General features: G+C 42.1%; 1 protein-coding gene across 8 annotated transcripts in view; it reads left to right on the forward strand.

Moving 5' to 3' along the window:
* The first annotated feature begins 15,914 nt into the window (after nt 1–15,914).
* The window catches only part of ANKRD26 (ankyrin repeat domain containing 26), a 113,013-nt gene continuing 110,908 nt past the window's right edge, over nt 15,915–18,019 (forward strand). For all 8 annotated transcript variants that reach the window (XM_047065012.1, XM_047065017.1, XM_047065020.1 and 5 more), the window contains exon 1: nt 15,915–16,297. In XM_047065012.1, coding sequence (XP_046920968.1) covers nt 16,071–16,297 — 227 coding nt within the window. In that variant the 5' untranslated portion in view covers nt 15,915–16,070. The remainder of the gene's footprint in view (nt 16,298–18,019) is intronic.

Consider the following 18,019-nt stretch of genomic DNA (forward strand, 5'->3'; position numbering starts at 1 on the left):
AACCGTAAAATAAACGAATGAATGAATGCAGGCATGCCCAATCCAGCATGCTCAAAACCATCTTACGAAGTGTCAGCCAGATAACTCAACCACCCCTAACAGTTGACCCTGCAAGGTCAGACCATAGTTAACCAGCTGAGAGAGGAGGGATGGAATTAGGCAGGAAAGAAGAAAAGGACCATGCCAGCCTTCTACCCCAACTGCAGGTGGTTAGCCTGGAGCCTGGCCTGGCTGATTAACTTTGACTTGCGGTGATTTTCTAATTTTACAGGGCTGGCTGGACATTCTGTTTCAGTGCTTTGTGAGTTAAAACAACTCTATGGACGTTTCATTACTTGAAAGATTTTTCAACCTGGAATGGGAGAAAAATACCTGGATATTTGCTAGTGGGAGGTGATGTTGCCATCTGATTATATCCCATGAGTCCAAAGTAGTGGTTACATATAATAAGATTTCGGGGGCGCTTGCATGGCTCAGTCGGAAGAGTGTGTGACTCTTGATCTCAGGGTTGTGAGTTCCAAGTCCCATGTTAGGTATAGAAATTACTAAAAAAATTTTTAAAGATAAAAGATTTTTGTTTAAACGCTTTTTTTGTGGCTACAATTCCATTCATGTGATTTCTCAAAATCTGAAATAGTTCTATCACAATTGTGTGCAGAATATGTATGTGAATATGTCATTTTTAACTTTTTTAATGTTTTTGTTTATTTTTGAGACAGACAGAGACAGAGCATGAGCAGGGGAGGGGCAGAGAGAGGGAGACACAGAATGTGAAGCAGGCTCCAGGCTCTAAGCTGTCAGCACAGAGCCCGACGCGGGGCTCGAACTCACAGACTGTGAGATCACGACCTGAGATGAAGTCGGACGCTTAACCGACTGAGCCACCCAGGCGTCCCCAGTCACCTTTAACTTTTTAAACAAAACTTGTATTATCTTGGTATTTTTATATGATTTTTCTATTGTACTTTTTATAGCTTACTATTTTTTTCCCTTAAAATTCCTAATTTAGAATTCCCCTAATTTGGTTGTTACTTCCCCCTATTTGTTATCAAAATTCTATCGTTTTGGGGTGCCTGGGTGGCTCAGTTGGTTTGATGTCGACTTTGGCTCAGGTCATGATCTCACACTTCATGAGTTCAAGCCCCAAATTGGGAGCCTACTTGAAATTCTCAGTCTCTCTCTCTCTCTCTCTCTCTCTCTCCCTCTCCCTCTCTTTCCGTCTCTTTCTCTGCCTCTTTCCCATGTGCTCAGTCGCTCTCAAAATAAATAAATAAACTTAAAAAATAAATAAACCTTAAAAAATTAATACTGGGTTTATTTTGTTTATTTTTGAGAGAGAAAACATGAGTGAGTAGGGGAGAGGCACAGAGGGGACAGAGTATCTGAAGTGGGCTCTGCACTAACAGCAATGAGCCTCATGTGGGGCTTGAACTCACGAACTGTGAGATCATGACCTAAGCCAAAGTTGGACGCTCAACCGACTGAGACACCCAGGCGCCCCAAAATGAGTACTTTCAATATTGAAAGAGCTAATCCAAGGATTTACCAGAATTATTTACTTATTTTATTGCTAAATTAATAAGGCAAGAAAAGTCCTTTCTGATGACCACTTTTAGTTGGTCACAGCTCTTATTTCCCCCTTTACTCTGCTGCTAACATTCTATGATTATGTTAAAATTCAGGAATTACCTTGTGGTGTCCTTCTTTGCTCTCCCTTTCATACTGGTAAACTCTAAGGTTATTTCCTTGGTTCTCTTATCTTCTCTCCATATTCTTCTATCTGTATGCTGGTGATTTCATAGTCTTTCTTTCTCTCCAGCCCTTCTATTAAGGTTTACCAGCTGTTTTCGTGGTTTCTCCAGGCATTACATGTGTACTTTGGCAACAAGCTGTTCTCTAATTGTTTCTCGGTTGACATCCTGCCACCTGATGGTGAGTTCTAGGAAGCAATCTTGAACATGTTATCTCTAGGACTAATAGAAGTGCTTTTTAGGTAGTCAGCTAATAAGTTTTTGGTGAATGAAAGAATAATAGGCACTCATAGGTTTATTATCCTGATTATCTCACCATTGGGCAGAGCACTGGAATAGATGGATTAAACTCTCCCTAGAAGGTTAAATAATGCTATAGAGACTATTCGGTGATTTTCATTTCTGAAAATATCCTAGTGAGTACAACAGTAAAGGAGATACCTTTTAAGTGACTGGAATGTATTATAGAGGAATATCTGATTTCTGCTTAGAAGATAAAGAATGCAAGGTAGGATTGTGTGCCAGGCTTATAAAGTGTCTGACGCACAGAAGGACCCATCAAATGAAAAGATTAAGACCTCTAGCATGAAATTCTTTAAGGTGTTCTGGATTGGTTTCATAGAAGATGTGCTTTATCTTTGATCAACTAATTGCTACCATTCATGTTCTAAATTAAATGTCTTACATACATTTGTTACTATTAATGAAAGTCTCTTAAAATTCAACCTCAGGAGACAATTTTGTGAAATTTTCATATATCTATTTGTAGTGCTGGGAGATTCCAGACTTAATTTTAAAATTAGAGATGGACTTAATAGAGAATGGGGCAGATGGAGAGGCAGGTGGATCAAACTTTAAATATTTAAAATTAAATGTTTAAATTAAGTATTAACATTAAATATTTAAAAGCCTTTAACTATTTAAAGACTTCCTGTAATCATTAATCAGATCCATGCCGAATTCTCTACTCCCCAAACTTTCACAAGTAAAAGCCACAATTTCCATTAATTATGTGTTAGGACCATGTAAAGTGGGTGACTGTGTTTTCCCTTAGGAAGAATGTATTCAAGCTGTGTTTTGTGGGGCTTCTGGGTGGCTCAGTGGGTTAAGCATCTGACTTAGGCTGTGGTCATGATCTCACAGTTCGTGGGTTTGAGCCCCGCGTCGGGCTTCATGCTGACAGCTTAGAGCCTGGAGCCTGCTTCAGATTCTGTGTCTCCCTCTCTGCCCCTCCCCTGCTCGTGTTCTGTCTCTCTCAAAAATAAATAAACATTAAAAAAACAAAAACCTGTGTCTTGTTTATTGCACACCTCTAATGGAGTTTCTAAGTTGAATTTTACCATTAGTAATCAGATGCAGTCTTTTATTGGAGTTAAAAATAATGAAATAGATTATTTGATGTTGCAAAACAGTGAAAAATCTCTTTCCCATTTTCCAGATCCCTTGCTTCTCTTCTTATATTGTCTTGTGAACTTACCAAGTGATCAGATCAAATCAGGATGTTTTTGTGAAAAGATGGGCATCTCCTAAGTAGGTCCCGGATTTAAATAGCAGCGGTTACAATTCAAAGAAAGAATATATCACCTGGACTCTGAAGGAAACAGATGTATAGTGCTAGTCTCTCTGTAGCTGCCATCTTACTATGTTTAAGTGGATACATTTCACTTAAATGTGCTTATCATTCACCTTTCATCTTTTCTGCAGAGCAGAAAGGATTTAAGGCCCTCCCCTTAAGTTTTGCTACTCTTCACAGTCCTGAAAGCATGTTAAAGACCGGCTGTTCTTAAGCCTGAGATGTTAGTTATGTCTGTGTAACTCCTAGAAATTATGAACTAGGTGATGACAAAGAGAGTTGGAAGAAGATGGAAGAAAATGAGACAAAATATAAAGGCAACTGGAGAAGTTGGTTGCTAAAGGCTTTTCAGGAAGAACAAAAAGTCTTCTTTTTATGTTATTTTGAAATAATTTTGGTTATCTGCAAGAAGCTGTCACGGTTGTAAGTCAAAACTATGAAATGACAGTGATAAGAAATTTGTGATTGTAGCAAGGTGAAGCCTGGTATAAAATTTTCACGGATCGGGAGAGCACAGCACCCACCAGGTAGAATGGCAAGTTGCCAGTATTAACTCTGCTATGACAAAGGTTCAATTTTGAAAATTTTTAATTTTGGGGGTGGCTGAGTGGCTCAGTGGGTTAAGCGTCTGACTTCAGCTCAGGTCATGATCTTGTGAGTTTGAGCCCCACATCGGGCTCTGTACTGACAGCTCAGAGCCTGGGGCCTGCTTCAAATCCCAAGTCTCCCTGTCTCTCTCTGCCCCTACCCCACTTGTGCTCTTGCTCTTTCTCTTTCAAAGATAAACATTAAAAAAATTAAAATTCTTAATTTTGATAAAAAATCATGTTTCATACTGTTATAGCAGAAAAAGACTTCAGAATTTATACAGATTCCATAGGGGAGAAGTGTGGGGAAAAAAAACAAGACCAAGCTGAAAATTTAAATTGCATTCCTAATCTGAGATTTTTTTTTTAAGATTTTTAAAGTTTATTTTATTTATTTATTTTGAGAGAAAGAGAGCACAGGGGAGCGGCGAAGAGAGAGGGAGAGAGGGAATTCCAAGCAGTCTCTGTGCTGTCAGCGCAGAGCCCAGCATGCGACTTGAACTCATAAACTATGAGATCATGACCTAAACCAAAATCAAGAGTCAGACACTTAACAGACTGAAAAACAGGTGCCCCCCGCTAATCTGAGTTTCAATCTTTGAAAGTTACAAAGGAAAGATAACGGGGGCACCTGGGTGGCTCAGTTGGTTGAGCATCTGACTTCAGCTCAGGTCATGATCTTGTGTTTTGTGAGTTCAAGCCCCACATTGGGCTCTGTGCTGTTAGCACAGAGCCTGTTTCAGATCCTCTGTCTCCCTTTGTCTCTGTCCCTCCCCTGCTTATGCTCTCTCAAAAAATAAATTAAAAAAAGAAGAAGAGTTACAAATATCCCCTTCTGCCTAAGGAATCTCAGTCACAGATGGTGTCTGCTCTGGATAGGTGGGGAATATGGCTGGAGGGGGTACAAAGATGGTGAAAAAATTCTCTAGTCATAAACTGCTTTCGTAAGCAGAAATTTTCCTAGAAGGGATTAAAGAGATGTGCGGTATGTTGCGTACACCCTGGCACAAAGACTTGGCCTTAGCACTGACACCCCTGTGGCCCAAGAATCCCCCAGTCCTAAGCACACTGGAGAACCCACTTGAGTTCTGGAGGTCAGAGGTCTGAAAATCCCACTAAAGCCAAGCTGTTGGCAAGGCCGCATTCCTTTCTGAAGGTTCTAGAGAAGAATCCATGTTCTTGTCTTTTCCAACTTCTAGAGGATTCCTAGGCTCATGGCCCCCTTCCATCTTCAGAGCCAGTAATGGCCTGTCGAGTCTTTCTCACACCATTCTGACACTTCCATCTCCCTCTTCCTCATTTAAAGGACCCTTGTGATTACATTGGACCTGCCTGGATAATCCAGTGTAATCATTTTAGCAACTTATTAGCAAACTTAATTCCATCTGCAACCTTAGTAGCCTTGCTTGCCATGGTATCAACATTCACAGGCTCCAATAATTAGGATGTGGACATCTTCGGCAACCATTACTCTACTTATAACCACACTCCCCTTTTTCCTTCATAGAGATTTCCCTAGTAAATCTCTTTCACATCTAGTCCTGCCTAAGCATCTGCTTATTTGAGGACTCCACGAACACAAGTGGTGCTGGGAGTGGTCTGAGGAAACAGGTTTTGAGACTGCCTTACAGCCAAAAACAACACCATTGTGAGTGGCACATGGGGCATGGGTATTCCCTAGCACAAAGCAGTTGTGACCTTGAAAAAAAATTCCAGGTACAGGAACTTTGAAAGATATGGACGGAACATATCTATAAAATGGTAGACCCACTTCTCTAAGTATATATATACCAAGAGAAATGAAAACATGCATCCACACAAATGTTCACAGCTACGTTGTTCATAATAGCAAAAAAAGTGGAAACAGCTTAAATGTTCAAGTGAAAAATGGATAAACAAAATGTGGCATATCCATAAAATAGAATGTGATCTGGCCGTAAAAGGAACCAAGTACTAATAAATGCTGCAGCATGGATATAGTGGGTTGAAAGGTGTCCCTCCAAAAGCTATGTCCATGTCCTCACTCCTGGAAGCTGTGAATGTGACCTTTGGAAAAAAGGTCTTTGTAGATGTACTTATGGATTTTGAGATAGATCATCCTGGATTATCTGGTTGGCTATAAATGCAGTGACATATCCTTACAAAAGACACAGAAGAAAGACAGGGAAAACAGGAGAAAACCATGTGAAGACAGATAGAGGTTACACTGACGCCCCACATCAGAAACTGGAAGAGGCAAGGAAGGATTCTATACTAGATGTTTTGGACAAAGTATGGCCGTGCAGACACCATGATTTCAGAATACTGGCTTCTAGAACTGTGAGAATAAATTTCTGTTCTTTTAAGCCACCAAGTTTGTGTTATTTATGATAATTAGTTGCAGCAGCTCTAGGAAACTAATATAACGGATATAACTGAAAACATTTTGCTAAGTGAAAAAAGCCAGTCATAAAAGACAACATATGATTCATTTTTTAATTTTTATTTTCTTATACTTTTTTAAGACTTTTTTTTTTTTTTTTTGAGAAGGAGAGCAAGCAGGGCAGCGACAGAGCAGGGGTGGGGGGGCAGAGGATAAGAAGCGGGCTCCATGCAGACAGCAGAGAGCCCGATGAGGGGCTCGAACTCACAAACCATGAGATCGTGACCCAAGCCAAAGTTGGACACTTCACTGACTGAACAATCCAGGCCCCTCTTTAATTCCATGTATATGAAATGTCCAAAAGAGGAAAATCTATCAAGACAAAAAATAGGTTAGTGGTTACCCAGGGCCAAAGGGTTGGAAAGAAATGGAGAGTAACTGTTAGTGGGTATAGGGTTCCTTTCTGGGGTAATGAAAATGTCAAAATTGATCGTGCTGATAGTCGCACAATTCTGTGAATTTCTAAACAATTGAATTGTCCACTTTAAACAGGCACATTATATATAAATTGTATTTCAATAATGCTGTTTTAAAAAGCTATCTGGGTACTGCAAAGTTGTATCTTTATCCTGGATTGGGATAATGAGAAAGTGGCAGAGGTTAACAAGCAGCAAAGGTTAAGTGCTACAGGACCTCTTTGGAAGTTCACACAGAGGCCCTAACCTGCAATGGAAGAGCAGAAACTGAAAGAATAAATTGAAGATCTGATAGAGTTGCAGAGTGCCAGGGATGTTTAAGTGCTCAGCCAAGGCAAGTATACTATCCCAAGTTCAGGGCCACTGAGAATATCTAGACACTAAGATAAGATAGGGACATCAGGTTGTATACCCGTGAGGATGTCAATTCTGCAGACCCCACTAAATCCTCATGGGTGTAGCTCTGTAGGCCCAGCCTTTCCTCATAAGTACTAGCACGTACCCCATGCTGGAAGACTTTGCAGAGGCTTCTCCCAGGCAAGGCAATAGGTGTCCCCTCCGGAGCTGCACCCACATCCTCTCTTAGCTGCCTGGCTAATAATTTGGGTTAAATCCCACCATAACCAGGCGGGGGATGTGCTGGGCTTCATAAAGGACGAAGAGATTAAGTACCAAACAAGCTGTAATAAGTAGTATGTACAGGCACAAGCTAGGGTGAGTAGCTTTGGGACTGGATCTTAAGCGGCTTGATCAAGTGAGATGTTGTGTAAGAGCGGATAAGCAATAACTCATTGATGTGGGGGGCATTTGGAGGGAATCAGGACTTAACAAGCAAGAGCCTTAGGGGATAGAGGCAATTTGCTGTTAGGTTGTATATCAGAACTCAGGAGAAAGCAATAGCCAATGCTGAGTGAAGCAGAAATGCCTGAGCTACATAAAACTGTAACACCAACTGTCCTACAATTCAATTTAATACAGCAAGTAACTTACCAAAGTTAGATAGACCCCACAGGTTAAGGGTTTCAGTCTCACATGACTACCCCCACTTCAGATACCAGCCACAGCCCCCAAATTCCCAGGCTACCTACACTTCTGTACAACTTGGGGATTCCCATGATCCTCTTTCAGGTTTGATATTTCACTAGAACGCTTCAGGAAAGTGCTATATGTATGATCACTGGTTTATTATAAACGATAGACATGAACAACCAGATAAAGAGGTACATAGGGCAGCAAGATCTGGGGAGGTCAGCACAAGGTTTCCATGCCCTCTTGAAGCATGCCACCCTCTCAGCACATTGATATCTTCACCAACCAGGAAGCTCCCTGAACCTCATTTCAGAGTTTTTGTGTGGGGTCTCATCATGTGAGCATGATTGGTTAAATCATTGCCTGTGTGATTGAATTCAGTCTCCAGTCTCCCCTCCTTGGAGGTTGTGGGGGACAAAGGAGGCAGGGCTGAAAGTTCCAACCTTCTAATCATGTGATTGTTTCCTCTGGAGATGAATCCCCTTCCTAAAGCTCTCTAGGCCTTCTTCCTGCAATGAGTCACCTCATTAGCATAAACTCAGTTGTGATTAACAGGGTTCATGAAAACAGACATTCCTATCTCTCAGGAAATTCTAAGGGTTTTAGGAGTTCTGTGCCAGGAACTGGGCACAAATACAAAGTACATTTTTCATACCACACCCTAACAGGTGACAGATGAAGGAAAAAGGAGACCAAGAGAAGTGTGCATGCTGGGCTGGATGTTTTATGCAAGGCCAGAAGACCCAACAGAGGACTACATTTCATGGGGGGCCGAGAGAACACATCAAGACCAACACAAGCATAGCAAGGTTAAGTGGTTACAAGCAGAGATGGTTAAAAGAGCATTGTGTCCCTTGGAGAAAATTTGTCAGGTGAACAACAAGGGTGCTGCTTAAGATCTACAACCAGAAGAAGGCAAGAATAAAGGAGTTGGGGGATGGGAGCAATTGCCCCAGTCAAAACTCATAATCCCTTGATAATTTCTAGATCTGGAGCCAACTGACTAAAGATGTGTAATGCCATGGAAAATATACCTACAATATTTCCCCATCTTTCTCCAATGGATCTAATGCCATTTCTTGAATGGGGAAAATGGAATTCCTGTGTATTATTCAAGGACTTTCAGACAGAGTCTGAGTTGACACTGATACCTGGAGCCCCAAAACATCATCATAGCTAGCATTACAGTAGGAGTTTAGAGGGCCAGGTAATAAGTTTAAGGTCTGGCTCACAGGTGTGCACACTTAGCAGTGGTCATTTCCCAAGTCTCAGAGTGTATGATTGGAATTACACTTTCCTTTTCAGTACATTTTTAAAGTTTATTTATTTATTTTGAGAGAGAGAGAGAGAGCACAAACTAGGGAGGGACAGAGAGAGGGCGAGAGAGAGAATCCCAAGCAGGCTCCACACTCAGCATGGAGCCTGATGTGGGGCTAGATCTCACAAACCCATGAGATCATGACCTGAGCTGAAACCAAGAGTCGGGTGCTTCACCAACTGAGCCACCTAGGTGCCCCATGATTGGAATTAATAACATGGCAGTAGGAATAACCCCCACATTACATACTTGGCATAAGGGATAAGAGCTATCATAGTATAAAAGTCCAAGCAGAAACTCCGAAACTGTCTCCAATCCCTCATTGAAGAGAGTAAACCAAAACCAATATTGTATCCTAGGAGAGATGCAGAGGGATAGTGCTACCACTCAGGATCTAAATGATGCAGGGATGGTGAACTCTATCATATTTCTGTTTGATTCACTCACTTGGCCCCTTCAGAAACTAGATGGATTGTAGTTGGAATCCATCTACAGTTGGAATCCATCCAATCTGTAGATGGATTGTAGATGGAAAATGTAGACTACTGTAAACTCACTCATATAGTAGCCCCAACCACAGTTGTTATTCTGGACCTCGTATTCCTTTCAGAACAGATTAATAAGACCTCAGGTACATGGTATGTCACCACTGACTTGGCAAATGCATTCCTTTCGATTCCAGTTGTGAAAGTGGATCAGAAGCAGTTTGTACTGTATTTATATATGGACAAAGCATTCATTTTGTTTTGCCTCGGGATTATATTAATTCTCCCACTCTCTGTCATATATTCTGAAAAGATCTGGTCCACTTGAACACCCCCAGAATATCTCATTGAGGACATCATGCTAATTGGACATGATGGTGGCTGAAACGCTTTAGGCCTTGGTAAGACCACACGAATTGTCATCTCAGTGAAGTTTTGGGGGAATCTAGTGGTCAGGGGCATGTGAAGATATTAGATCAGGAGTGAGAGACAAATTGCTGCATTTTGAATACCTTTTCACAAAGAAGAAAACACAGAAACTGGTAGGCCTCTTTGCGGTCTGGACGCAGCATAGTTTACACCACTGATTTCTCAATGAGTGTGGGGTGGGGGTGGGGTGGGAAAAGAATTCTTCTCCTCAGGGGATATTTGGCAATGTCTGGGGACATTTTTTTTGACATGTCAAAAGCTGTGCATATGTAATATATAGAATTCAATGAGTTAGGGGATAAGTATATACCTGTGAAACCATCACCATAGACCATAGACATACCCATCACCTCCCAAAGTTTCCTCCTCTTTCATTATTACTTATTTTTTTGTAAGAACACTTAACACAAGATCTACCCTCTAAGCAAATTTTTAAGGATACAATGCAGTATCATTAGCTATAGACACTATGTTAATAATAGATTCATCTGGAGACATTTTCGATTGTCACAACTAAGGATGCTCCTGGCATCTAGTTGGCAGCCTTCGGGAATGCTGCTAACCATCCTACCATACACAAGAGAGACCCCCACCACAAAGAACTATCCAACCCAATATGTCCATAGTACCCTGTCTTACACTGAGTATTCCTTTCGTCCATATACCTTGGTGACACTGAAGAATGCAAGACTTAAGTTGGCCCAGAGCAGATGAGTTGTGCAGTAGACACAGGCTGTGTGTTAAGAAGCCCCACTGCTTTGGTCCTAGGATCCACTAGATACCATGGTATTAGTGGTAACAGTGGTGGGGGAAAGTTGTCCTTGGATCTTAGGGCAAGCCCCAGTAGGAGAATCACAGTGCAGGCCCGTGGCGTCCTGATGTTGAATCTCCCATCAGAAGGCTGCCTGTAGAGCAGTCCTACGATAGACAGAAATGACTCGGTTTTAATCACTCATTCTATGCTCAGGCATTGGCTGGACACAGCCTGGCAGACACAAGGCCTTGGTGTGAGTATTATGGTGGTTATGAAAATGTAGCAGCTGGCTACAGTTTGAACTATAGTTCAACTGTGCTCTCCACATTACAGCCTGTTGAAGACAAACCTGAACAGTGCAACTCTGTAGCTTTTATATTAGTCTGGGTCCAATAGAAGACAGATATGGCATAGTATTTTAAACAGTGGAAGTTTAATGGGGCTCCTGGGTGGCTTAGTCAGTTAAGTGTCTGACTTCGGCTCAGGATTTGATCTCATGGTTTGTGAATTCGAGTCCTGCACTCACAGCGAGGAGCCTGCTTGGGATTCTCTTTCTCCCTCTCTCTGTCCCTCTTCTGCTCATGTACTCTCTGTTTCTCTCAAAATTAAAAAAAAAACACAATAAAAGTGGGAGTTTAATATAAAGAATTACAAAACTATGATGGGATAGTAATTAAAATACCGAAAGAAAGCTCTGAAGGGTATCCTAGGGCTGAAGGACAGTACCACAAAAAGGCTAACTTGGGGGGGTGTTCAAATTTATTGAAGAAGGTGTGATTGCAACACAATGAATAGCAGAGAAGTTTGAGTCCTGTATGTCTGACTTCCTCTGTGCGTCCAATTACTAACCTCAACACCTCTGTGTCCCGGTAGGTTGTTACTGTTTCCCTGGAGACTGAGAAGTGGACTTGGCCTATGTTCTGGTGTGCTGTGTTTTCCTTCTTGCTGTTCTTCTGCACCAACATCAGAAGGACTCTGCCCTTGCTATGCACTCCCAGAGCATGCGGTCCCGACCCCAGCCACTGATCCTTCTAACCTGGATACCATGCCCCTGGGAAAATGCTCTTGATACCCTACTCTCTTTGTGCACCCAGTCCTCAGCCTTAACTCTGCTATATCCCAAGGTGTTTGCTGCACCCTTCTGGACATGGATATGATACACTGGAGGCCGTGCACTGCTCTGCTGGTAGGTGGGCTCTTGAGCCCTGACACTCTCTATATATTCATCTGTCAGACTGGGCTCCCTGCACTCCTAGAGAACATTTCTTGCTTGCTTGATGACTAGCACGGACCAGCTTTGGCCTAGGCAACTCAGTGAACTGCAACCACACCTTCTTCAATGAGGTCTGAATCCCAACCTTGGGGTTTGGGTCACCCATTTGGGTAATCTTTCTTGGGTAATCTTGCACCCAAGGGTATTTAGACACCTCTCACCTTTATAGTCAATCTACTGTTATAGTTAATAATTGTTTATATTAATTAATTGTTTATTAATTGTTAATTAATAATTGTTTGCCTGTTCAAATTACGAATAAGTAGTTTCTCTCCTGATTGGATCCTCACTGATACATTATCCCTTCCTTCTAGAATGTGCTCTACTGGCTAACCCCTATTCATTCTTTAAGTTTTAGCTTTTTTTTTTTAAGTTTATTTATTTTGAAAGAGACAGAGACAGAGAGAGAACATGTTGGGGAGGGGCAGAAAGAGAGTGGGGGACAGAGAATCCAAATCAGGCTCTGTGCTGATGGCACAGAGCCTGATGGGGAGCTGGAAGTCAAGAACCATGAGATCATGACCTGAGCCAAAGTTGGACACTTAACCGACTGAGCCACCCAGGTGCCCCTAAGTCTTAACTTTCATAGTACTTCTTCCTGTGCATCATTCCCCGGCTCACTATCCTCATCTTCACATAACTCTGTTGGCCCTTTGTACTCACCCTAAATGTGGCACTAAATATAACTCACCTCCCTCCCTGAACACAGGAATGCCATGTTTGTTATTTCTTCATTGATTTTCTCTCACAATGTTAGAATAAAGAAGGTTCTCAATACATGTTTCTGTTTTAACTTTATGGCCCCCTTGATGTGGTTCTCCCTGGTCAGGGATCTGCAGTGACACTGGCAGATCAGCCTCAATACACTTAAGCCCTCATATTGTAATCATGGTTTAATTACAATATAGTTTGTTTTCTTCCATAGATACAGTGGAATGCAAGGGAAGACACATCCAAAAGATTGAGTGAAGCAGCTGTGGAAAAGCATTTGATGAATTTCTTGGTAACTCGTTCTTTCTTTCTTTCTTTCTTTCTTTCTTTCTCTCTTTTTGTTTTTTTGTTTAAAGTTTATTTATTTATTCTGAGAGAGACACAGAGAGTGCATGAGTGGGGGAGGGGCAGAGAGACCCAGAGAATCCCAAGGAGGCTCTGCCCTGACAATACAAAGCCTGATGTGGGGCTCAATCTCATGAAACATGAGAAATTAAGGGTCGGATGCTCAACCAACTGAGCCACCCAGGGGCCCCTCATAGTGCATCTTCAAGACTGACAAGAGTGGGACATAGCAGTGGGGAAACTTAAATGTGAGATAGGAAACCATGAAAATCCTAGAGGAGAAAACAGGCAACAACTTCTTTGACTTCAGCCACAGAAATTTCTTGCTTGACAGGTCTCCGAAGGCGAGGGAAATAAATGCAAAAATGAACTATTGGGACCTTATTATCAAGATAAAAACTTCTGCACTGCAAAGGAAACAATCAACAAAACTAAAAGGCAACCAACAGAATGGGAGAAGATATTTTCAAATGACATATCAGATAAAGGGTTAGTATCCAGAATGTATAAAGAACTTACCAAACTCAACACCCGAAAAACAAATAATCCAGTGAAGAAATGAGAAGACATGAATAGACACCTTTCCAAAGAAGACATCCAGATGTCTGCCGGGCCAACAGGCCAACAGACACATGAAAAGATGCTCTTGGTAATTCTTTTTTCTTTTACATTTATTCATTTTTGAGAGACAGAGCACAAGAAGGGGAGGGGCAGAGAGAGAAGGAGACACAGAATCCGAAGCAGGCTCCAGGCTCTGAGCTGACAGCACAGAGCCCGACATGGGGTTTGAACTCTCAAACCATGAGATCGTGACCTGAGCTGAAGTCAGACACTCAACCGACTGAGCCACCCAGGTGCCCTGCTCTTGCTAACTCTTAAAAGGAGATAACGGTGGGGCGCCTGGGTGGCGCAGTCGGTGAAGCGTCCGACTTCAGCCAGGTCACGATCTCGCGGTCGGTGAGTTCGAGCCCCGCGTCAGGCTCTGGGTGGATGGCTCGGAGCCTGGAGCCTGTTTCCGATTCTGTGTCTCCCTCTCTCTCTGCCCCTCCCCCGTTCATGCTCTGTCTCTCTCTGTCCCAAAAATAAATAAAAACGTTGAAAAAAAATTAAAAAAAAAAAAGGAGATAACGGGTGCCTGGGTGGTTCAGTTAGTTGAGCGTCTGACTTTCGATTTCAGCTGAGGTCGTGATCTCACAGTTCATGAGCTGGGCCCCGCATTGGGTTCTGCATTGACAGCCGAGAGCCTGCCTGGGATTCTCTCTCTCCCTCTGTACCTCTCCTGCTCACACGCACATGTGTGCGTGCACACACACACACCACACACACACACACCCCGTCTCTCTCTCTCTCAAAACTAAACTAAACTAAAAAAAAAAAAACAAACCCAGAAATTAAAAAAAAAACACAAAAGGAAAAGACTTTCATGACTTCTCTTTCACTGGTCTTTCACCAATGAAGATACACTCTTGTTATCCACCTTCTCGGCAGGGACTCTAGAACTCTCCAGAACTCTGTAGGTCATTCCAGAGGCAAATTCTGCTGAAGATGCAGACACTTGCTTTCTGAGTTGCTAATTACAACCAACTTTTTGTCAAATCATTCCACCAACAAACACAAAATGACATTCAACGTCTTCTGAAGAAGTACCTAAATTAATATCTATGCATTTGTCTTGCTATAAAATATGGACACCACATTTTCAAATTTTGCTCATGTGTTTTGTGCAAATGCACAAAACCACAGTGGTTTCTGTAACAAAACAGTGGTTTCTGTTAATTTTTATTTTGGTTAATACTTTTTTTTTTTTTTTTTTTAAGCAAGGTCTATGACCAATGTGGGGCTTGGACTCACAACTCCAAGATCAAGAGTTGCATGCTCTACTGAGCCAGCCAGGGGCTCCTACTTTGGTTAATTCTTTAAATCATTAACAAATGTAATAGGAATCTGGTGAGTTTAGGGTAGCTGGTTTCGTATTAGCTGTTGTCAGACATTAAAATAGTAGTGTACTGATGCAAGAAGCAGACTAGTCAATGGAACACAACGTAAAACCCAGGAACAGGAAAAAAAAAACAAAAAAACAATACCTGAAAATTTAATCTACGATCAAGTGGCATTTTAAACTAGGTGAGAAAAGATGTCTTATTTAGGTCAAGCAAATAAACATTAAAAAAAAAATTCCTAAATGTTACACCATGCTGCCAAATAAATCTTGGATTCATTAAAGATTTAATTGGGAACTAACACCAACAAATAAAAGAAAATGTAAACGTAAAGTTGGGCCCAAGGGGAGGATTCAGAGGCGTGCAGAAATGCGGTTTCATTTCATCTGGAGAATACGTTGTTTCCCCCCGCCTCATCAACTTGCATTTAAGGTCACTAGCTGCCAGAGTCTCTGACCAAGAAAACGTTTGCTGGTGCTGCATCTGCTAAATTCTATGGAGACCGGCTAGGGCCCAGAGGGATACGGAAGAAGAATAAACTGAGGGATAAAGAGATTTAGAGAGCTTTTCGAAGGGAAGTTTTCTGGGGAACGACGTCTTCAGTCAGCATCCCGAAGTTCAGCGTCACTCTAGCCTCAGTCGTATACACGGGCTGCTTTTCCACACCGCGATCCTAACTTTTGCAAATGCCCAGAAACGCTCAGCTAACTCCCACCTGAAGGCACCCAGCCCTGCTCCCAATCACTGAGATTTGAAGGGTTGGGGCCTCGCACATGCGCTTTGGGTACCCTTGACCGCTAGCCCTCTGTGCGCACGCGCAGTGATTCCATATTTCCGAAGTGCGCAAGCGCACTTGTTTTAAGCGGCATTGCTTCCTGAAGGTTACCGTGAGGTGAGAGCTACACAGCCGCGGAGCGTCACTGCTGGGGTGTTGTGGCCAGGAGTGTTTGGCCTATCTGTAGCGCTAGTGTTGGGCTCAGGAAGTAGTGAAAAGCTGAGGGCCAGGTGAAGTCTCTGTGGAGCCCGTAGGCTTAGCAATGAAGAGGATATTTGGGTTCGGGAGTAAGAAGGGCGTGTCGCCCTTGGGCTCCGCTTCTGTTGGGCAGAAGAATAATAGGATTGACAACTTCCTGATGGGTTACCACGTCCGAGACAGAGATCTCGGAAAGATCCACAAGGCTGCCTGCGTGGGCAACGTAGCGAAAGTGCAGCAGCTTCTGTTCTTGGGGAAAAATGGCGTGGATGATAGAGACAAGATGAACAGGTAATAGGGACTTGGAGGTTGGCAGGGAGGAGGCGGGAACGACCTGGGAGAAGCGCACACCTGGTCTAGCTCTACCTGTGCATCGGAGCCCTGGGGGAGCTGGGTTTTCTTCCCTCCTGAGGTCCCGCTGCCCCTCGGTGGTGGGAACCCAACGTGGTCTAGCGCCCAGGCGGACAGTGTGAGCGGCAAAAACAAAATCTTCAGCTGCCTTGGCACGTAGTCGTAATTCCCGAATAGAGCACTTTACTCTCAAGTTTGACGTGATTTACCCAAATTTCAATAGTAATACACACGAAATTAAGTGTTGACAACATGTTGTTTTTAATGGACTCATTTTCATGCCATAATGTTATAGAAAAGTGCATAATGGGAGAAATAATTCCTGTAATCAACTTCTGGGCTAAAAATCCAGTATTCTTGGGATAAAATCCAGTATCCAGTTTATGTCTGTGTACACTTATGTACGTGTGCTATTTACTGAGGGACCTTGGAAGGACATTTTGAAGTGGAAGATGGCTCTGAATAGGACTCCTTTTTCTCAAAGTCTCTTCCTGTATTTGTCAGTTTTAGGTAAAGCAAATGAAAGCATCATGGTTTTAAGAATTTTGAGCTACACATGCTCTTCTGATGTCATTAAGGAAATTTTTGGACTCACTGTCTTGTACATCTGAAACTGATATAACACTTTATGTTAACGAACTGGAATTAAAATAAGAACTTATTTTTTGTATAATAGGAGGTAGATTTGCCCTTCCAGATATCAAAATGTACCTGAAATTTCCACAAATTATTCGTTTACGAACAGCTGAAAAGACAGATAAAGGAGTGGTCCAGAGTAGAAAATGACAAACGTTCAAATATACGTAATACTTTAAAATTTGATGCTGGTGACATTTCATATTAGTAGGAAAAGGTGAATTATTCGTAAATAGTGGAGAAACAGCTGATTTGGAGAAAACTTGTTAGAATTTTATCTCCCTAAAATAAGTTCCAGGTGGGATATAAATTAAAACATTTTAATATGCAAAATAAGAAAAGTAACAGAAAAAGCCCCCACAAATGCCTATTTACCCATCCTAAGAATGACTTGAAAAGCAAGACTTTTGGGGGTGCCTGGGTGGCTCAGTCAGTTAAACCTATGACTCTTGATTTCGACTCAGGTCATAATCTCAGGGGTTCATGGGTTCAAGCCCTGTGAGGGGCTCCCTGCTGTCAATGTGGAGCATGCTTGGGATTCTGTCTCGCCTCTCTCTCTCTCTCTCTCTCTCTCTCTCTCAGGAAAAGAAAAAAAGAAATTGGGGGCCCCTGGGTGGCTGGTTAAGCAGTCCAACTTTGGCCCAGGTCATGATCCTGTGCTTCGTGGGTTCGAGCCCCGCTTCAGGCTCTGTGCTGACAGCTCAGATTCTGTGTCTCCCTCTCTCTCTCTGCCCCTCCCTTGCTTGCACACTCTCTGTCTCCCAAAAATTAAATATAAAAAAAATTTTTTTTTAAAAATGAAGAATTCTGGAGATTGATTTAGCAACATAAAAAACTAAAAGCCTCTATCAGAAAATAATATTATTAAAATAAAAGACCATGCACTTGCAAATATTTACAACATATTTGTATCAGACAAAAAAATATATCTTCGTTTTACAGGGAAGTCTTTGAAATCAAAACAAAAAAAATCTGTAATTTGAAATTGCATAAAGTACTTCTTTGCATATCTACACGAGACCAGTG

This window comes from Lynx rufus, unplaced genomic scaffold (assembly GCF_022079265.1).
Source record: "Lynx rufus isolate CCGP_SWC_20201006 ecotype Redwood Valley unplaced genomic scaffold, mLynRuf1.p SCAF_7, whole genome shotgun sequence".
Lineage (NCBI taxonomy): Eukaryota > Metazoa > Chordata > Mammalia > Carnivora > Felidae > Lynx > Lynx rufus.